This window comes from Barbatula barbatula (assembly GCF_947034865.1).
Source record: "Barbatula barbatula genome assembly, chromosome: 19".
Classification (NCBI taxonomy): Eukaryota; Metazoa; Chordata; class Actinopteri; order Cypriniformes; family Nemacheilidae; genus Barbatula; species Barbatula barbatula.
The window spans coordinates 10,622,182-10,644,623 of NC_136782.1; the positions used below are offsets into that span (position 1 = coordinate 10,622,182).

The following is a 22,442-nucleotide window of genomic DNA, read 5'->3' on the forward strand; positions in this document are numbered from 1 at the left end:
AAACCTAATATTTGTAGCATTTTGGGACCCGCTAAGGACACAGGTTGCAAGTCACTATGTCGCACGTATCCAACGTTTTTTTTCTTATGGTAACAGCTGAAGCTGAATGAGCAATTTAAACAGACTCATGGCCGTCATGCATTTAAATCCACACTCCAGCGTGGTTGCAAGCTTCTATCTACTCAATTCGATTCCGTCCCTCATATATTTGAATATTTACACCCTCACAAAAACCCTCCAGAGGCTAAATGAGATTGTGTCACAAAAGACATCATCAACATTGTCATCCCACGTACATTTTTTTCACCAATTCCCAACCACATAGCAACAACATTTCCAGCTATTTTACTTCGAAGAAAGCTCTTAAACAGCCCATTATGTCGCGAGTAGTTTATCGAAGCTCTTGCCAGCCAATCCCGCCAACCCATTAGATGCTTAATTACCACAAGACTGGACATTTCGGTTTCAAGCTGACACAAGCTTGTTAAACAAAACATATGTGAATGATGATCTGCAAACATCTGTGTCGGTAGCTATTCTGACAGACCTTATGTACATAACTGCAAAATGCACAACATCAATCAGATCGATGGCATCGCAGACAGCACTAATGGTCTACGGGGATATTAAGGCCGGCTGTCCTAATGTGACCTCATCTGCCTGGAGAGAAGAGTGTAAGGAAATGGATTTCTTAAAGCAGCCATAACTCAGACAGTTTCTGCATATCTCATGTTAATCTTGAGTACTAAATATAGATAAACTACATGTAGAGTATATGTAGAATCTTTAGTTTGATCACATTGGCGTGCTTTTCCAGGAGAATTGTCCAATAAGGGTCACAAACCTATACGAATGCTGGGGGAATCGAGCATAGAAATACTATGTCATACGTCCAACTCGTTTTTTTACAAGTTGACAATGTCAAGCATGAGAAGACAACACGTTTAACACCGCAAACAAGTCAGAATGCATGAAACACCGTTGCATGGCCGCTTTAATATGGAGGTTTATGTTTTAACCCATTCTGAGACATGAGCATGGAGGATTAGATGTTATGATGAATAATAAGTGAGGCTTGCTTTCAACAAACCCTGAGGAATGAATGATACCACAAATTGTGCGGGTTGTTACAGACACTCAAGTATCTTTTCATATAATAACATTGCTTATTATAGTTATACTCATAATATACAAATTATCATTGGCAATATACTCAGTTTCTCTTGCTGGGGGATGGGACGGTCACTATCACTAAATTGGTCCATATGGTCTCTTGTCTCAAGCTTAGATTTGCAGTTAAAAAGCCCGGGGGTATTCTGACGCCTCTTCTAGCTCTTCCTGTCTTGTTTCATCCACTCTTTAGGGTTTCCTGAATGCCCGGCTCTACCTACGCTTCTCCAGAGGGCATAGCGGCCCACCCAAACAACTTTCTTACATCCAGCTTCCCATTTTAGGTAATCTTGATAATTCTGGGGACAAGCTGCCACTACAAAATTGTCTGAACATGTGCTTACAAAAGCATTGCTAACAGTGAGCAATCGACCTGTGGCTTCTCTTTTAGCTTATACTGTGGTGTGGGTGTAAAGTTGAAAGAGCTAAAAATAGCTCTCTGCACTTCCTGAAGTGGCCCTCTATTTAAATCACACTAGACCTGAACTCTAAAACCAACACCTATAAAAAAAATCCCATTACTTTGCGTTTTGAATGCGAGGGGGTGCCATTAGCTTGTATTTATTTTCATTTCAGCACAGTCTCAGCTACCACCCACTCCACCCATTTTAAAGATCATCTCACTGAAAGGCAACTGTGTAACGAAATTATTTTTTCTTTCCTTTCAAGAAAATGCTCCGATTAGTTCATTCGTGACTCAAACTTCCCCTCACAGGGAACACTCAGTCAACACCTAGTTGAGATTTTGGAAGGAAAAGTCACAATGGACATAAAGAACTCTATTCAGGTTAATTTGTAAACAAGTAGTTGATGCAATATTTAAAGGACATGCCTCAAAAATACGTTGTGTAATAATATAAAATCTTGTTTTTGATACAGTCTTTCTGACCTCAAATAAACGGAAACTGAAAGGAATTTGTATATTCTAAATTATGTTTAATCAAACTAAAATTAAATCTGAAGCAAAATGATGGATGTGTGTTTTTGTGTGTGAAAAGAACTATTAATATATTAAGCTTATTTGGCTAAACTGAAATATTTTCATGTCTGTAACTGACTAGTCTTTACTAGATGATTAACTTGCTATGACTAATCGAAGTGTTTATGCAGTTATGCAAAACACATTTCAAAGTAATGGCTGAGCCTGCTAGTCAATATTTTTCATAGGGCTGTTCAACAATAAATAACGATTTATCGTATCCAGAATATAAGTTTGTGTTGACATGATGTCTGTGCATATTCATTTTGTATTTATAAACACATAGACGTAAACATACAGTACATGTACATATTTGCTAATTTAAATTAGATAAACATTTATTAATTTGCGTGTGTATATATATATATATATATTTAAATATATATATACATGTAGCCAATGTGTATGCGTTTATAAATACAAAATGAATATGCCCAGCGCACAGACATATATAAAATAAACAAGCTTTTAGTCAGGATGTCTCGTGGCGAAATACCACTCGCCAATGAGATTTTAAGTTATTCACCTGTTAACGTCCATTAAATTCATCAAGAACATCACGCATCATCTCTGCGATACATAAAAGAAGAGGCGGTAAGGTTTCTAAAGAACCTGATAAGTGTTGCTTTGAGGCCCTTTTGTTAAAGCAACAGCGACTTCAGTGCTATGACAGCAGCACAATAGAAAGCAAGCGTGGGGTGAGTTTTACAAGCATAGCATACTAACGCAGATTTCTGAGCCTACATCAAACCCGCTCAGTAAACCCAGAAGGCGCTGCTCAAATCGAAAAAAGTGCTTCTGCTTCAGTGGAAATGACATAAATTATCGACTTTTCACAAACCTTTAGCCTCCTAGCTTGCACAAACACACACAGCTCCCGTGGGCATCCCAGGACCCCGCTCAAGCAAAGACATGTTTTAATACCATCGTCAAACTGAGCATGACACGAGGGATTTGAGAACAAACAGATCTCATTTGCAGAATGTTGATAACTGGTCGCGAGTCAAAAAAGAGAAAGGGGTGCAGCAGTTTAAGTCAAAATAGTGAATCTTGCAGCCAAATAAAAAATCTGGTACCGTTTTTGGCCCTGTCTCGGTGCCTACACTGGATCCAAAGACTGACATGGTCAAGATTCAACATTAAAGGCCACATGTTTTATGAATGCCTGTCAGAACCAAGATGCCCCCGGTCTGGGTGACTGTGGTGGGGTGAGAACATACGAGAAGCCCGGCTGATCTTATTGCACCTGCTTTGGAGCTGTGCAACAAGACAAGAGAAAACTCAAATATTGGGAAAAAAAACTCTTCCAGTTATGAATCAAAGAATGATTTTGAAAACAGGCCGTGTTTGAAATTCAAACATTTCCGCCTGTTTTCACGCAAAACTCTAAACTGGTGTGAAAACAACCATGCCACCACACACTTAACCATGGTTTAGTTTGTTCATCATGTTATTTGTTGTAAAATACACTCGTACACATATAATATGTGCATGCAGTCTGCAAACTACACTTTTACTAAAACGAAATTTGCATTGCGAAGAAGGTTAGCAAACTAATTCAACTATCCATTTAAAAGACGAATACCCAATGCTTTCACAAGCACGCTAAATATCAGTGCCATCCGAGGCAACAGCACATCTTTTACAGTCCCCAAAGCACCTTCAAAGTTTGCATAAGTTGCACAATGAAGATAAGATATCAATACAGTCGTGTGTTCTTGTTGACTAAACGCTCTGAAATCAGCTGTGCCCTTTTAAATGCACTACAGCACCGTTTGCATGCATTTCCCAGAGACAAAGTATGCTCGTGCGAGCCCACTCGCCGTGAAAAGCCGCTCATTCTTCGTTGGGAATGTTTTGAGACATACTTGATGAGCCCAGCCTACGTAAAGCTGGCTAATGCGCTAACGTGAACTATTTCGCAGCGTTTCTTCGGTCGTGTGTGTCATTCTGCATTGCAAATCCGCGGGACTGTTACTTGAAAGCTACAATGTAACGCGCCGTACAATCCTCGAAACAAAATAACCCCGCGAACAACCAGCGCGATTGCCTCCCCACCCCCAAAACACGTCGATCAACGTTGGCTAACATTCCCATTTCGTCGATCACCTACCATTTTATTTGAATCCATGGTTCAGCGGGTATATGGAAGCGTAGGTGAATCCGTCCCCGGTGTGGAGTTAAAAGCAGGGAGAGGGAGACGAGTCCGCTAAGGGAGGCGGAGGCAGGCGGAACGGTCCGTTAACTCAACATGTGTCCCGGTTTGGTATCGAATGGTCCCCTCTTTCTTATTCTTCCCGTGCTGTTTCCCCCTCGCCGCCCAAGAGCCGATTGGTAGATGGCTAGACTTTCATCGTTCGATTACTGGTCGTGGAATAGAACGCTCTAGAAAAGCATTCCCGGTCCAGGAAGAGGGGTGGCATTCCCACCCCACAAGAGTGTGTGCGATTGACGGGTTACTGAAGCTCACTGTGAGGAGTTTTATTGATGTCCCTTGTGTTGACATAAAAGGAAATGAGGAGAGCGTTCAAACAAACAATCCTTCGTATCTCGCATCACCAAAAACAGAAGTAACCGCGATGTGATTCACACAATACGCCACGGTTTAATAGCGTCCAGCAAAAGGTAAACATCGCGTCAGACATGCATTATGAATTCATCACTCTGTTCCTAAAGTAAGTACGTTTCTTGGTAATGCATACTATTTATAGATGCTACACAAAATACAATGGATCATTTATTTCACATATACAGATACAATGACATTTAACCTAGTAAACAGAAAAAATACTGATCATGCATAATGTAAAACTATAAAGACTAGAGTATTTATATTTTCTTGCATACAGCCATGTTAGCAATATGTAATTTGAGCGAACGGTGCCCTCCTCTGGCTGCTTTTAAACGTTGTATATGCAGCACAATACAATATTTATCCAACAGGTGCTTGTGTAATAGAAGAACATAAATACAGTGGGCTTTAATTACAGTGTTTTGTTTAAATAGCCTCGAGACTACAAGATGCGTCTTTAGTATGACAGTAAATAAATACTCTGAGCATAGCTAAAACGATGAGCCGCTAGACTCAAACACGTTGAAATTCGTCTTGTATTTGTGTTTTAAAGCAAACATTTGTTTTCTGTGTTTAATGGTCAAATTATGATTATTGGAGGCATCGGCCAGAATGGGGTAAACGGTTGAACAAATAAGTTTTGCTTAATAAAAGGTGCATTTATTAATATATAGCTGTTATAACGTTTTTTTATATTTTTGGATTTAAAGAAAGTTTATATATATATACATACATATACATATATATATATATATGGGTGTGTGTGTGTATGTTGCTAGAAACGGCTATTATTTAAAAATGTGGCCATTACAAATGATAGCCGACCAAACTTGTGTAGCTATTTAAGCTTAATTCAATGTAAAAAAAATCTTATTTTATTCTTATGTTAATGTCTGTTAAAAAAAACAATTATACAACAGTTTACGTTCAAGGTGCAATACATAAAAAAAACACGATTAGTTAAGCTAAACATGATATCAATGTTTGCCAATGAAAATGTCTTAATTGTGCAAAAAGGCTAAAACACAACATCTTCTCCAAACAAAGCATGCTCTTTACTGGCATCCACTTCCTGGTACCGCTTGGTAGGCCAATCGGGACGGTTTACACTGCTATGCTTTATTGGTCAAACATACTTAGCCCAATGTGACACTATGCCAGTTGTGTAGTGACATTGCCACTGAAGCACGGAACAGACATCATGTCTCACTGACCATAAGCATGAAAATATATTGGAGCCCATGAAGGAACACATGCAACACTCTACTATTAATAACAAATATCTTTATAGCCCAGGCTATAATATCTTTATAACCCATTTTAGATAACGAAAGCATGGCTTTCATAACGGCCATTCCGAGCACAATGTATCAAAGATCACTGTATATGACATCATGTCAAGAGCCTGCGTCCATCGACCTTTGCTAATACACATACAGCCCCCCCTGAAAAAACAACAACAAGTTCTAACATTTGTAATGAGTGTTGAGAAGCTTTTTTATATATTGCACTCACCCAAAGAAGTTTCTTGCTGATAAAATATTTTAGAGCTGAGAATAACTAGAGAAATATTGACTACAAATATTTCCATGGTTGTGTTATTTGTTATTCATTTATACTTTTTTTTTCCTGCAACTGGATGCATTAATGGTCTGGTATGTGATCTAAACACGCTTCATGGCACAGACGTCTGGCTGCCAGCCAAACCTGCACATGAGTTTTAATCCACAACTAGAGAGCCGGGGCCAGACCCTGCGCATTCTGCTGTCTCAGGACTTTTTATAAATGCCCTCCTGCAGTCTATGACACCAAAAAAATCCTCACTCCAGATTAAAGAGTACAGGAACTAGAGTCAAATATGACCATAAGAGTGTATCACGGTAGTAGGTCAATCTTATAAAGCGGAGGAAAAAGTAAAATACTGATGTGGAGGTTATAGGGAGGCTTGTGTTTGGCTATGTGTTGGTAGGTCCTGGAAAAACACAGGAGCTCCTCCCCAGAATTCCCAATGGGCACATTACCAACACAGGAAGGATCACAAAAGTTACTGCTTTGAAACAATGCACGTTGGGAAACGCTCTATGATGCATTTCAGAACAAAATAGAACACTCATTGAGCAGAAAAATGTAGGATGGGATATGATTATCTAACAGGAATTGGAATTTGGAAAAGCTGACATTCTATACGAGAAGTCAATCAAACCTGAAAGCTACTGTATTAAATATGCCTAGGAAAGAATTTGAGCTATTTTTATATTGGCTTAATATGACACTTGACGGATTTGTGGATTCTTCATGTCATTTCATCTGCGTTGATTCTGATGCTGTCCCAATGCGCCTTTGACCACAACAAGATTCCCTGCTTAGATTTCCTTCTCACGAACCCTATGTTAAGTAAATGGTAGGCTTCCGTCACCCAGCCACAAGGCAAACCATGCTCAGGTCATTACAGAGAACCACACTAACATCCTCTCATTTAAAACAGGCTGAACTCACACCACAAAAGACTCATTAATCTAAACATAGCGTTCCAAGGGCAGAAAAGAGACGGGATATTATGGGATCAGACTTCCTCTAGGCAAGCTAGCTGATAAGCACTGCTTACAATAGCATTTCCCACTGAGACCTGATCAGTTGTGCTATTTAAGTGTTAATACGTTTATATTCATGTCTGAAATAAGTTCAGTTAATGACACTTTTAGATTTTATGATGAGAAAATCTAATTTAAGAACATCTAAAATACTACTAGACATTAATGAGATACTTAATATACTTAGATACTTAGTATCTTTTTTCATGATGGCAGTTTGAAGTTGTAGCTCCACTCAGTTACAATATGCCTCTACTATAATCCCTGCCCAAAACATTCCTTTGTTGTTTGATATCGGTTTTAACAAAATCAGGCTTAAACAGCTTGACAAGCTGAGCTCTGTATCACAAAGCCGGTTTGGGTTTTTACCCAGGTAAATTCACGTTTAATTTGAGCATACTCAGAGTTTTTGGGCTCAAGAAGGTGGATTGGTTTTGAGCGAGTTTCGTCGCCATGGTAATTTAGGCTACATGCTAACCTGCTCCGGAGCAGGTTTATTCTGGGTTAGAGATCACAAACCATGAACTGGACCAATTAAAAAGAAATTGGTCCAAAAAACTCGCTCCAAATTTAAAAAGTGATTTGATGTTAGAGGGACAATCTTTTGCTGCCAAGTGTTTATTTGTTTTGTATATTTATATATGTATTCGTATAAAAACCATGTAATGAAGCATATTATCTTTAGATCTTTTTGTAAACCTATATACATAATTAGAATTCAGTTGATTCTGTATTGATATAGTCAGTAGATGCCTTCTCAAACTTTCACTGCAGCAGTTTATTCCTGGCTTGCCAATCGGTTTCAATTCTTGACATTTTTTCATAATGATCTTTTCATCTTCAACAGTAAAGTGAATTTCGCAAGCTTTGTACAGCTGAACCTGATCTAAACAAGGTTGGGTTTGTCTGGTTTTGTCAACTCAAATATTATTCAGTGTTTGTTCACCTCACTTTGTGATACAGGCCACTGGTTTGCCAAGTTTGTAATCAAAAGTCAATGTTATTGAAGATGCCTATATGAACTATATAAAGATTTCTCATTGACCCAAATCGTACGTGTTACATTTTATCTTACGTTTATTTTACAGCTTCATAATCTTTATACATTTGAACAAAAGTCTCATTTGTTTATATTTATATTTCTCATTTAAGCCATTTTTGGAGAAACACCTCAGACATTTTTCAAGCCAGAGCAGATTTCACCACATTTTGTTTCAAACAAAAACAGCACTTATTCAATTAAAATCTAAAAGCATGAAGCGCAAAAACTCAAATTTAAAGACCGTCCCAGTGACTGGTCCTAAAATGGTTCAAAGGCGCATGCGTCCTGTTAATCCATGTCACTGGCCTAGTTGTAAACAGTAGAATTATGAGCGATTGAGTCAAACGTGATGCTGAATACCGTGGGAAGAGTTACCATGCCAAAAATCAAGCAAGTTTACATTGACGCCAGCTAGTCTACATTTAAAAGGAAGGAAAGAATCGGTCCGTTGTGATGTTTTATATAGAGTATTTGAAACCCACCAGTAAGGCAGCAGACTGCAGCTTCATTTATGTGACCTACTTTCCTCAATCGCCGTCTCTGGATGGGGAGGGGAGACCCCCAGAGAAGTGAGAAGACTGCATGAACAATGAGAATGCATTTCTCCATACTTCACAACACACTTTCTCTAGCACTGCATTATTCAAAGCGTAAACCCCGTACAACCACTTGCGTAAAATAAAAACCAATGAACTGCTTGTGTGTACATTAGATGCATTTAAAACGATCTGCATTTCTCTCAAATACGTAAATCCATATTACTCTGATGGCTGTATCAGAACCCATGACCATAAAGCCTATCTGATTTACAGTAGCGTCTATACATCTCTAAAAGCTTTTTTACAGCGACATCAGATTGAAAACAAAACTCATTCAGAAAGGATCTGGTCATACAACATCTCTATGAGGTAGACCTTACATAATATCTATTAACATCATATCATGAAAAGTATAACATTAACACAGCATAACCTGTTATTTGAATGAAATCCAAGTATGCGTGCATTGAATACTTAATGAACTTTGAAAGTTTAACCAAACTGGGAAGTGGGAAGCAAAGAAGAACTTTGTTCCCAACATAAGTGACAATAAGTTGAATTGACTGAATGATACAGATTCAAGATCAAGGGTTTACAATTCTGAGGCCACGTTTAAAATGCCCTAAATTACAGTTCTAAATATGATGGCAGTGCAAACAAACATTCATTTTAGTTTGTCCAGACAAGCATTGGTGAGACGCTTCGTGCAATTGACTATAACAAACAAACAAGCGCTAAATAGCCAACTGTGATTTATTAGAATAAGCAAATAGATAACTTACACTTCAAATAATACCACAACAAAACAATATTGATATGTTTTCAAGCGTGCACATTGTCTGATTTACTGTGTCCAGGAAAATAATAACAAATGTTTCTTAGTAACAAACGTACTCTATTGATATAACATTACGCAGTTTGTTTGTTTTAGCTCGCAGTCATCGTTCTGTGAATGAATGCACTAGTCGTTGTCTTCAATGCGAGTTCAATGTCTTCTTACCTGACTTCGCTCGAAGTTTTCCTTTTCAACTTCCAAACTGTTGGCACCGCCAGCGCGGCGGGTCAAGACTTTGGGAATCGGGTTCGGGACTTGCTGCATTGAACTCTTGACGCGATCCATTCCTGTGGGAAAATCCAAAGCACGCGGCCGACGTTTATTTCTTAAAACAAAATAAGCAGTTTGTTAAAAGAGGTCGGCTCAGTGATGACCACATCAATTCCAAGCCCTCAGAAACGGTTTCACAAAAGGTCATTTTCTGCGTCCACCGCCCAAGAATACCGTCTCGCTTGCTGACGGCCGCGCGCACATTCCCAGATCTATAAGCGAATGCCACAACGCCGTCTCGCGCGATATACTATACATATCAGCAAGCGGTTGTAGCGAAGCGAGGATTGAGTTGACACAAGCTCCTCCCAGGGGTTAAAGTGACTGGAGGATACTCATTAGATCCCGCCTTAAAAAACAGTTATGCGCATGTGTTTGGTGTCACTACGTATAATTTAGGCTATATAATCTTTAAGAGCACGTATGACTGACAATCTGACGTTTTGTGGGTTGCTACAGTTTGACTGTGCACAACAATCTGTCGGGTTAGGGGTGGATACAATTGAACACAAACTTTTTAAATATTCTTTATTTTGGAAAGATTAATTGTTGTTTTGAAAACAGTTTTTAGATGTTGTGACTGATGACAAAAGTGGTTATTTTCCTACAAAAAAGAATATAAGAAGATTTCTAGAAATTGTTATTATATCATTTTTATTATATCAATCCTATCTAATTGTTGTAGTGTGACTTACTTTTTTGACAATTAACAAAGAGTTTTTTTAATTAAAATATTCGGAGTTTGTGAAAATGTTGTCACTAATATAAGAGGTCCAAAGGGTTGACGCTATAAAAATATTCCTGGGTTTTGGGGGTTTTTCTAGATGGCAGGGGGCATTCTTATTCTGGGTGCCCTATATACAACTAGCTGGGGGCATAGTGTAGATTACATTTCCCTGCAGTGCAAATTATATCAGATAGCAGAGTCAGAGTTTTGTTTTAATGATTCGGGCAGTGTGGAGTCATTTCAGGTTCTTTATCCTCACTGCTGTCAGCACACAATGCAGTCAGCACCACCATAATGTTAATATAAAAACAGGGAATAATACTGATAAAAGATCTGACAATTTGGAAGCGTTATCAAGATTTCACATCATACTGCTGCAATACAGTGCACATGTTGCAGTGTTCTGCAAGAGAAAAGTCGAATTTTTAGTGTCTGTCCTACTTAATATGATGTGTATTGTGTCTTATCTAGCAATTTATTGCATCTATCTCTTTGATTGTTGTTCTTCTGATAAAATATGATTAGCCTTAGGACCGGCTGATATATTACAAATAATGAATAATTTAAAAACTATCATCCACAATTGTATCCATTTTTCCTTTAGTATATGACTAATATTTTACAGCATGATTTTGACAAAAAGGAAAGCGTGCAGTGTTTCTTTTATTTTAAAATATCTTTACAGACAACTATAATAAAGCTCAAAAAGTAACCGAAAATTGAATCTCTTGTGTTCTGGCGACATCTATTGTTTATACAACGCTACAACACTAATTTAGTGCTTTACAGCGTTTAATATTTGCATCTAAATTTACAAGTATAACAGCACATTCATGCTTTCGGGAATAACATTTGTGTTGCGGAGTACATCGCAATACAGGCTAAAAAGCAGTAGATATTCTATCTAAATCAGATCTAAAATTGGTATAAACTTATTATAAATACATCATTAATATAATGTATGTTCTTAAGCGTGTCTTTAACAATTACATAGTTACATCGTGGGCCAAATAAATTTAAAGTATGATATATGTGAAACATCGCGTTCAGTTAAACGGTAATCTCAGACATATAGATCAGACAGGAAATCTCGCGATGTTACAGATTACATACCACCACATTACAGTGTGCGAAAGAGAGAGGTAAGATGGCGGCGCAGGAGACCCTAGCAACACAGCAGTCCTCCGTAAGCAACGGAGAGGTAAGAATAGTCGAAATGATAAAGCCTTTCCATCAGATAAACGTGACAACGATCGACCATAGCACAACTAATCCAAAGAAGCGAGTGAATTGATGATTCGTGTCAGTTTTAAAGAGAAAAAACAGATTGCCGGTTTGAATCGGCGACCCCTTTAATTCAGCATGAAGTGGGGGAGAAATGTCGCCCGAGTCTGTCGGTTCATATCGTGGGACTTCTTTTAACCAGAACACTTCGTTTTCACAGAACAAGACCAAGCCGTGCGTACCATTTAGTTTCCTCGTATGTTATATTTCATAGTCCATTGCGCTTGGTTATCTGAACAGGATTTTTGGGCATCGTCACGATCGAGCCCACATCGATGCTCTAAAACGACCTCTTGGTAGGCGGGCAGTTTACTAGATTCAGAGGAGCAGTCCGTATTGTTTACGGACATTCATTTATTTAACTATATAGTTTATATGATTCGCGTTAGCATTCTAGCTAACTAGCAATTTAGCTGCTGTTAGCATCACATGTCATAGCTGTTTAAAGATGATTGAGCATTTTGCCACCCTGTCCATTTAACAATCGGACGTTGAGTGTATGTAGAAACGACTGCATGTGACTAGTTGTGTTTTGAGGAATACGTTTTGTAACGATTATGCCAGCGCGTGTGCTGTCAACTAATTGGTTTAAGGGTTATGTGTACTTTTCAAGGTTCATACAGAGTCTAATCCCAGCCAATCGCCTACTAGCATTTGCGAATTTTAGGATTTTAATCTGCTAGTTTTGCGTGTTTTGTTCCACGTGTATCTGAACGACAGCTTTCAGGAGTGGATTTAGAAGCCTTTGATAGCAGGGTTAGCTCTGCTTGTATGAATGAATAACTACGGTTACTCATTACACCGCTTGTAGAGGTCATAAGAGATGTTATGAATCAGAGGTTGCTCTCTTTTCCCCAAACATACTGTGGGCTGCCTGATGTAAACAAGAGGATAATAGTTACTCTGCACTGTTGTTGTCCACTAGACATCTCCAGCTTGTTAAATTCCCATGAAATGCAGAAAACTGGCCTGGTGTCTTTCGTTTGTTTCAATAACATGTGGTGAGAGAGAACCGTGACCGCATAACACAAGAAATATGAAATGCAATAAATCAAATAAATACATGTCTTGAAGGAAGGCGTGCAAAGTACACAAACGGTGAACAAGATTCAGAGTTAGATATTTCTATGGACCAGTCAGATTGCAGGATTGGGTTTAGGGTCTGTGTTATAGGATTGGGTTATGGGCTTTTTTTTTAAAGTGCTAAATTATTGGTTGAGTTTAGGTTAGGGAAACTACAATAAAAAGCATGTATAGGTGCAGACAGGTGTGCATTTACATAGTATATATAGCATGTTGACATTTTCATGACCGCAGAACTGACACTATCTTTGGTGATTTCGCTGGTCTTAGACCAGTTCTACCTGGCATCGAAACACGTCCCAATAAAAGGAAATGTAAGGTCATCTTCCAGCTACTATATTTATTTGTGTTGTGAAATGTGTTTGATTTCATAGTGCTTTGTTTTGTGTGCAGTTCTGCATAATCACACTAGCAGGCATTAGCTTGAAGAGTAAATTTATGGAGTGTCCAACAACAAATTGACATACATACACGGTGTAAAAACACTTTTCATTTTCTAATAATAGGCAGTTATTGTTACCTTATTTCTTGACTGACTCAAATGATTCATTCTACAATTCATCTGTCTAATCCCCTCCTTTCTGTCAGCCCACTCTGATCTGATTGGTCAGATGGTCTAGTCTTCTGCATGCCGCGTCACAAATGGAACGCGATGCGAATCTGAACCGGGACTGAAATTCGAACGTCAGAAAACTCGTTCGTGTGATTCAGAGTCAACTCTTTTTCCCCAAGCCAATAATTTAGCTCACTTTTGGCTTTTACAACTTGGCAGACTGCTCACATTCACACACAGCAACATGACAGACTGCATGAAATGTAATTTTAAGGACGTTGTAATAGTTACTCTTTTATCGTCTGTGTTCTTTCCTAAGGTATGTTGCTTTCGCATGTGTTAAGAAGACACAGGTCCCTGGACTAAGTCACAAGCCTTTGCGGAAATAGTTACCTTTAATCTTAAGAGTTCTGGATTGTAACCAAAATCATTTCTAATCAGATCCCTGTCGTCGTCTTCCATTTTGATGACCTAAATTCAGTCAGGAGCAATTCTGCACTCCCCTCGGTGCAAGGGGAGCATTTGCTCATTCAGCAATGTGTCAAATGTAGTTGTCCCAAGCAAATTGCTTTTAGATCGTATACAAGATCATATTGGTAGTTGCTTTATGATATTGAGAAAATAAAAATGTTCCCTGTTTGAAAGTGTACTTCACTTATTCAGAGTGATGGGGAATAATTATGTTTGGATGTCTTTTCACTGGCTTGTAACTCACATTTTATCCAAAGTTTCAAATTTATAAGTATAGTACAAAAGTGCCCTTAAACTACAGTAATGCATTAGCATACAACAAGCTATTAAAATCTGAAGCCTGTTTCTTATAATCCTTGATTGAACCTGACATATTTTTGTTTAAGCATTTAGTTCATGATACATTTATATTATTGCATTTGGATTTAATCCAGAACTGCTTACAGCGCATTAAAGCTATATATTCATGAGTTTGAACTCTCTGTGCAGGTGAGCAGTAATGGGGCAGCAGCCTCAGGTCAGGTAGCTCAGACAGATGCAACAGCTCCGGACGCCCAACAACAAGAGCCACAGCAGCAGCCCAATGCCTGGCAGGTGATCAAAGGTGTCCTCTTTAGGTGAGTCCTACATCTAGTGAGTCATGTCATTTGAATAGTACCGTTTTATCTGACCATATGTGCTATATGGGTATAGTCATATATGCATACACAAATAAAGCATGTTTTATGCCGTTTGGTTTTCCGATGAGGTATGAAACCCATTGGATATGTTATCTGCATGTGATGTCTCAGGATTCAGTGCACTTGTGAAATTCATGTTGTCCACATGTGATCACATGTAAAAACCCATGACATTTTCTGGAAGGGAAAATGTAGATAGTATGAAGAATCCTGAACTTTCAATGGTATTGATTGCTGAGGTTTTTGATAATGTGACAACCCGTGTTTGAGCCCTGAGGGTTGTAATGCATGGCAGATGTTCCCATGAGGGGAGAGTAACTGATCTCAGTGCTGTTCTGTGCGCTCTAATTGATGTCAAGGGTTTTTGCTCTCACCAAAGCTGACTTATTTTAGCTTTATAACTCCTAGAACATAACAGAATTAAGTTTACCCACAGATTTATAGCGATATTTGCAGTCTTCAGTGACATTTCTCAATATGTACTCATTGTATAATAAGGTTGGACTAAACCAGACTAATTAAATTACTTATAAATACCTTTTTAAAATGGATGATGTTATAAGGCGAACAGTGTTGGATCATTGCACTGAAATCTTAGGTTGATGTGCTCAATGTTTTTTTGTTTCTCAGGATATTTATCATCTGGGCTATAAGCAGTTGGTTCCGCAGAGGTCCATCAACTCCAGATCCAAACACTCCCGCTGGAGCTCCGCGTTTGCCCAGCCGAAACCTCTTTCCCAAGGACACTCTTATGGTATTTGAAAGCCATTGGCAACAATTCGATATTTGTTTATTTCATTCTAATAAATTTAAATTTCCCTTTTATTGTTATGGTTTCTCCCCATATTGATCACATCAGTACACAACAACTGAACTTCAAAACATGGAAATTCATTCAATTTGAAAACTAGTAATCCATACAGAAATTCATAACGGGCTGCAGTACATTAACTTTCTGAAACTCTTGTTGAATGATTTAACAGAATAAAAACTGCCCTCTTCTGTTCTCAGGATTTCTATGTATATATCTCTGAGAATGAGATATTCACAGATTTCAACAACACAGAAGCCTTGTTCTGGTTTCAACAAGATATGGTTTATGGAGACTGGACGTCAGGGGACTCGGGAGATGGCTGTCATGAACATTATAAAGAGTTAGATCTTTCTGAGGTGAGATATGAATGCTGTCTAACTTTTTTAGGATATAGATTGGAGACACCGCGAACTGTATTGTCTAGTGTCTTGTAAATGCTATATAGTGTGATATTCCAAGTAAATTGATTTAAGACAGTTACATAAACAATTGTGTGTGTGTCTGTCTATATCTAATTGTGATGTACAGAGCTTGAAGCAGAACGGCTCCATATACATTCACGTTTACTTCACCAAGACTGGCTTCCACCCAGACCCCAAACGCAAGAGCCAGTATCGCAGACTGGCCACTGTACATTCCACTCGAAGTGAGTTTTTTTGTCCAGTCTTACAGACAGGTTTGGGGTTGTCACTCACACACGTGGCTGGATCAGCTGCTTTATAATACAAGACCAGCACAATGGTAATCCACATGAAGCTCTTCATTTAATTATTCAACAGTGCTTAATAAGTACAAGAGGAGGAAGTTCCTCAAGACAAAGAACCTGTTGACAGGTGAGACGGAGGCTGATCCAGAAATGATCAAGGTGAGTTTTGCTGTTTGGTGTGACTTTTTTCAGTTTAATATAGGACTGTCAAACCATTAATTGTGATGACCGCATCCAGAATAAAAGTATGTGTTTACATACAATATGTGTGTATACTGTGCATATTAATTTGGGCTTACTTGGATTTCTTCATAAATTGGTCATAAAATGTGTTTTGATCTTCATCTAAGTCACAACAATAGAGAAACACAGTCTGCTTAAACTAATACCGCACAAGCATTATACGTTTTCATGTATCTATTGACAACATGTAAACATTCATAGTGCAGGGTGGAAAAACTATGTAATACCCTAGGCTAATGACTTCTTCAAGAGCTAATTGGAGTCAGCCAACCTGGGGTCCAATCAATGTGATGAGATTGGATGTGTTCATTAAAGCTGCCCTGTCCAATAAAAAACACAAACCAGTTTTGAGTTTACTGTTCTGAAGAAGCATTGTCTGATGTGAACCATGCCTCGCACAAAAGAGCTCTCAGAAGACCTACGATCAAGAATTGTTGACTTGGATAAAGCTGGAAAGGGCTACAAAAGTATATCAAAGCCTTGATGTGTCCATGTGTCCACGGTAAGACAGATTGTCTACAAATGGAGAAAGTTCAGCACTGTTCAGCTACACTCCCTAGGCATGGTCGTCCTGTAAAGATGACTGCAAGAGCACAGCCCAGAATGCTCAATGAGGTGAAGAAGAATCCTAGAGTGTCAGCTAAACACTTACAGAAATCTCTGGCACATGCTAACATTTTTGTTGACAAATCTACAATAAGGAAAACATTAAACAAGAATGGACTTCATGGGAGGACACCACGGAGGAAGCCACTGCTGTCCAAAAAAAACATTGCAGCACGTTTGAAGTTTGCAAAAGAGCACCTTGATGTTCCACAGCACTACTGGCAAAACATCCTGTGGACAGATGAAACCAAAATTGAGTTGTTTGGAAAGAACACACAACGCTATGTGTGGAGAACAATAGGCACAGCACACCAACATCAAAACCTCATCCCAACTGTGAAATATGGTGGAGGGGACATCATGGTTTGGGTCTGCCTCAGGCCCTAGACGGATTACTATCATCGATGGAAAAATGAATTCCAAAGTTTATCAAGACATTTGCAGGAAAACTTAAGACCATCTGTCCCGCCAACTGAAGCCTATCAGAGGATGGACGATGCAATAGGACAACGACCCAAAGCATAGAAGTAAATCAACAACAGAATGGCTTCAACAGAAGAGAATACGCCTTCTGGAGTGGCTCAGTCAGAGTCCTGACCTCAACCCGATTGAGATGCTGTGGCATGACCTCAAGAGAGCGGTTCACACCAGACATCCCAAGATTATTGTTGAACTGAAACACTTTTGTAAAGAGGAATGTTCCAAAATTTTTCCTGACCGTTGTGCAGGTCTGATCTGCAACTATAGGAAACGTTTGGTTGAGGTTATTGCTGCCAAAGGAGGGTCAACCAGTTATTAAACCCAAAGGTTCACATACTTTTTTCACCCTGCACTATGAATGTTTACATGTTGTGTTCAATAAAAACATGAAAACGTATAATGTTTGTGCGGTATTAGTTCAAGCAGACTGTGTTTCTCTATTGTTGTGACATAGATGAAGATCAGAATACATTTTATGACCAATTTATGAATAAATCCAAGTAAGCCCAAAGGGTTCACATACTTTTTCTTTCAACTGTACATTACCTATTATATAAAATAAATATATTATATAAAATAAATAAATGGAAATATTTCTTAAATATGTATAAATGAATGTGTGTGTGATGGGAAGAAACGTAAAATTTTGATTGCGTGTTCTTAGCGGGCTGAAAGTCACGGCCCTGTGGAGATCATATCCCATTGGCATCCCAACCTCACCATCAACATGGTGGATGACCACACAGCCTGGGTGAAGGGGTCTGTTCCACCTCCTCTTGACCAGCGTAAGTTTCTAACCCTACTGAGTATGTCCTAAAAAAGACCCAGAATCTAATTAAGTAAACATCACCATTATGTGCTTCTCCCAGACGTAATGTTTGACGCAGTGAGTGGAGACTACTACCCTATTGTTTACTTCAATGACTACTGGAACCTACAGAAGGACTACTACCCCATAAATGATACCCTTCAGAACCTGCCCCTCCGGATCATGTACTGCCCCCTCTCCCTGTGGCGATGGCAGCTGTATGCTGCTCAAAACGCTCGATCACCCTGGAATTTCCTGGCAGAGGAAACATATGAGCAGTCAGATGAGGATCAGGACTCCGTTAAGGTTTGCATTCACTGAAACATCTCGATGTTTGTATTTTAAACGTTTAGGGATTTTGTCTAGATATTATCAATCTGTAATATTTGAATAAAGTTTTGAATTAGAAAAATCTCTCATGTTATATGATATAGATGATTTTCTTATTTTTTCTCTCGATAGGTGGCTCTGCTCGAGACCAACCCTTATCTCCTGGGACTGACTATAGTTGTTTCCATCGTCCACAGCATTTTTGAGTTTTTAGCCTTCAAGAACGGTAAATGAAGACATGCAAACTTGCAATTTGTTTTGTGAGGGTTCTGCTGTTGTCTCATTCTCTCATTTCATCCCCAGATATCCAGTTTTGGAACAGCCGTCAGTCTCTTGAGGGGCTGTCTGTGCGCTCCATCATATTTGGTGTGTTTCAGTCACTGATTGTGCTGCTTTACATACTGGACAATGAGACCAACTTCGTCGTTCAGGTCAGCGTGTTTATCGGCCTGCTCATCGACTTTTGGAAGATCACTAAAGTCATGGATGTCAGGGTGAGTGGTGATACCACTGGCTGGTATTTTATTTGAAGGAACAGTTCACCCAAAAATGAAAATCCTGTCATTTACTCACCCTCAAGTTGTTTCAAATCTGTAAACATTTCTGAAAACTGAGAAAAATGCATTTAACCAAACAGTTCTTGGCCACCATTGAGTACCATAGGAGGAAAACATTGTTTTATAAATGTTGAAAGCAAAAAAAGATATTCTGAAGAATGTCAGAAAGCAAACTGTTTTAGGGCACTTTTGACTACCTTTGTCACTTTTCTTAATATGGTAGTCAATGATGACCAAGAATTGTTTGAATACGAGCATTCTTCCAAATATCTTTCTCTGTGTTCATCAGAACAAAGAAATGTATACAGGTTCGGAACAACAGTAAATTATGACAGAATTTTTATTTGTGGGTGAACTATCCTTTTTAAATGTTTTGGATCATGAAATTAACTCTGGTTTGTTTCTTTCCTAGCTGGACAGAGAGAACAAGATTGCTGGAATATTCCCACGATTGAGGTTCCAGGACAAGTCCACGTATGTTGCGTCATCAACCAAGATCTATGATGATGTAAGCAAGCTTTTATCTGCAGTTCAGTTACATTCAGTTTATTAAAGTTATTGCATCATATTGCTCCTGTGCGCTTTTAAATGACGTCCATCATGTGTTTTTCCAGATGGCCTTTAAGTACCTGTCCTGGCTGTTGTACCCTCTCTTTGGGTGCTATGCAGTTTATAGTTTAATGTATGTGGAACACAAAGGCTGGTATTCTTGGGTGCTCAGTATGCTTTACGGGTTCTTGTTAACCTTCGGTAAGTGTAGTTTTGTTTCATGTTTATAACTGCTGTAAAAGGAGGCGCGTTCTTGTGGTTATCAGTGATGTTGAGTCCTTGCCAGCACCAAAATACTGACAAGAAATACATGAAGCTTACATGCTCAAAAAGTAGAACTCCACTTGCACATGAGATCCTCAAAGGATTTTCCACAGTTAACAGGAGTGCATTTCATTTCATAATAAGGTTGGAATTCCCCAAAACGAGCGATAGGGGAGTTTTGTCAGATTTGCTTGCGTGTTGTGTAATACAAAAACTTAACATTATTGTCACACTTCTATTTGCAAACCTCATCTTTACGTCACAAAAAGGTGCTTCGAAAAGGATTGAGTGAGCCGTTTGTTGCAATTCACCTCCCCGCCACTAGATGCCCCTTTCATACACTGGACCTTTACAAAAGTCTATTTAATTAAATAATTCATTCTTTGCTTTGAATAACACACTAAATAATTTTCCAACCAATCAGAAACTTAAATTTTTTTGTTCTATATGTAAGCATAAAAAACATCCCATCTGATCTTGTTCCTCTGTCATATTTCCTAAAGGTTTCATCACCATGACGCCACAGCTCTTCATCAACTACAAGATGAAGTCAGTAGCTCACCTTCCCTGGAGGATGCTCACCTACAAGGCCCTGAACACCTTTATAGATGACTTGTTTGCCTTTGTCATCAAGATGCCAATGATGTATAGAATAGGTTGTCTCAGAGATGGTGCGTGCTTGAGGATTTTTCCCCGTAAATCTACATACTTTTGATTTGTTAGACTATGTTCTGCAATTGCGTAGTCAGTTTAAAAAAAAAGTTTGCTTATCTTCACCTCTTGTTCTGAGGCTGAATTGGAAAAAATGTTGCTGTATGTATTCTGAGATTATGCCATTTTCTTCCCAGATGTGGTGTTCTTCATCTATCTGTATCAGCGCTGGATTTACAGAGTGGATCCCAACCGTGTCAATGAGTTCGGGACCAGCGGAGTGGTTCACAACGGTGACAGCTCGGCCCAGCCAGTGGCCGCTGACACAACCGCTGCCATCACAGATAAAGCAGAGGGGGAGAAGAAAAATGATTAACCTGTTTTAACCCTCCATCTTGCCCTCTAGTCTCGTGAAGGTGTGTTAAGGCATCTTCAGGGCAGAGTTTTTGTTTAATTGTCAGGGAAGGTTACTGGATTAATGGTATTACGCAAAAGACTGCAGAAGAAAGTTCAGTTGGACTTTTCTCCTCTGTGTGGGATCCACGGGGGACAGAAACTAATTCTATTTAATGTAGACATTCTAAAATCTTTCTTTTCAAACTCTCATATTTTTGAAGTCAAAGTGAAGTAAAATGTGATGTACTGTATTGTATATTTTTGGGTTGGTAACACTAAAAATTTGGAAGGGGTCAGGTGGACTGTAATGACATCCCAGTGGCTGGAATTAATTGGACTATTGCAGTACATATCATTTTTTCTTTGAAGTCCAAAAGTGAGGATGGAGAGGTCACACGCATCCTCGCAGTTTTTGTCATTGGTTGTACTTGTTTTCTTTTCATTCCACGTGTTAAGGGGTACCAGGACGCAGTTGTGTTGCCAGTTCTGTTTAAATGCTACCCGCACGAGAGAGACTTTCCACGTTTTTAAAAGAATTGATGTTGCAAACTTGAACAAAAAATAAAGAAATAACAGACTTGTAGGAATTAATATATAATTATATATTAATTTTATTAATAACTATGATTGGTTTTCTTGTTTCTAACTTTCTGGGTTTTCTTTTTTGTATTTCTAAAACTGCACAGCAACCCAAGCTTGTAAACGTATCACACTGCGGTCAACTGTATAGTAACAGCTGAATTAACACCCTTTACAGAGAACTTGTCCCATTACATTAACACTCCAAAGCTGGAACAACATATATGTCCCATATATGGGTGGGTACATGGCACATATCAAGGATATGCAAGACGAAATGCCTGATTTGTCCTTTTTTGGTGCTGTGATTCGAAGTTCAGTTTAATTTTGTTTTGGTACGTTCCAAAATTGATCACTCATGTTTATAGTAAAGCATAAATTCAGTTAAAATTGGATGTTGCGTTATTTGTGTGTATCAAGAGGTGTGTGTTGTAGATTTGGTGGAAATACAGTATTTGGACAGAAGCACAAATTGTTTTTATTTTAACTGTGTATCAAAGTGTATTCCAGTTACAGTTTTATAATGGTTATTCGTTTCGGCTTTATTTAGAGTGTATTCACATCCAGATTAGCTGAAGGCTTTAGGAATCACAGCTCTTTAATATGAAGCTCCCCCCTTTTTCAAGAGACCAAATGTAATTGGACAGTTGAATCAAAAGGTGT

General features: G+C 38.6%; 2 protein-coding genes across 3 annotated transcripts in view; one reads left to right on the plus strand and one right to left on the minus strand.

The window, feature by feature from the left end:
- hip1 (huntingtin interacting protein 1) overlaps positions 1-10,367 on the minus strand; it is a 34,416-nt gene extending 24,049 nt beyond the window's left edge. The window contains exon 1 of one of the 2 annotated variants that reach the window (XM_079481841.1): positions 9,894-10,367. In XM_079481841.1, the coding sequence (XP_079337967.1) occupies positions 9,894-10,013 (120 nt within the window). In that variant the 5' untranslated portion in view covers positions 10,014-10,367. Of the gene's footprint in view, positions 1-4,262; positions 4,716-9,893 lie in introns of those variants that run through there. The other variant, XM_079481842.1, reaches the window with a different exon arrangement.
- A 1,458-nt stretch (positions 10,368-11,825) lies between these two features.
- On the plus strand, positions 11,826-22,165 carry clptm1 (CLPTM1 regulator of GABA type A receptor forward trafficking). The gene is made up of 14 exons (XM_079481353.1): positions 11,826-11,926; positions 14,606-14,733; positions 15,427-15,550; positions 15,808-15,966; positions 16,139-16,256; positions 16,390-16,475; positions 18,310-18,430; positions 18,515-18,759; positions 18,916-19,009; positions 19,087-19,277; positions 19,753-19,848; positions 19,955-20,090; positions 20,657-20,824; positions 21,002-22,165. The coding sequence occupies exons 1-14, from the start codon at positions 11,873-11,875 to the stop codon at positions 21,178-21,180; spliced, it is 1,899 nt and encodes a 632-aa protein (XP_079337479.1). The 5' UTR covers positions 11,826-11,872; the 3' UTR covers positions 21,181-22,165.
- Positions 22,166-22,442: the final 277 nt, after the last annotated feature.

Bases quoted from the DNA above. Each gene is read 5' to 3' on its own strand.
- clptm1 (XM_079481353.1), top strand. From the start codon at position 11,873: ATGGCGGCGCAGGAGACCCTAGCAACACAGCAGTCCTCCGTAAGCAAC. The intron at 15,551-15,807 runs GTATTTGAAAGC...TTCTGTTCTCAG, and splicing joins TTCCCAAGGACACTCTTATG to GATTTCTATGTATATATCTC. The intron at 15,967-16,138 runs GTGAGATATGAA...TGTGATGTACAG, and splicing joins AAGAGTTAGATCTTTCTGAG to AGCTTGAAGCAGAACGGCTC.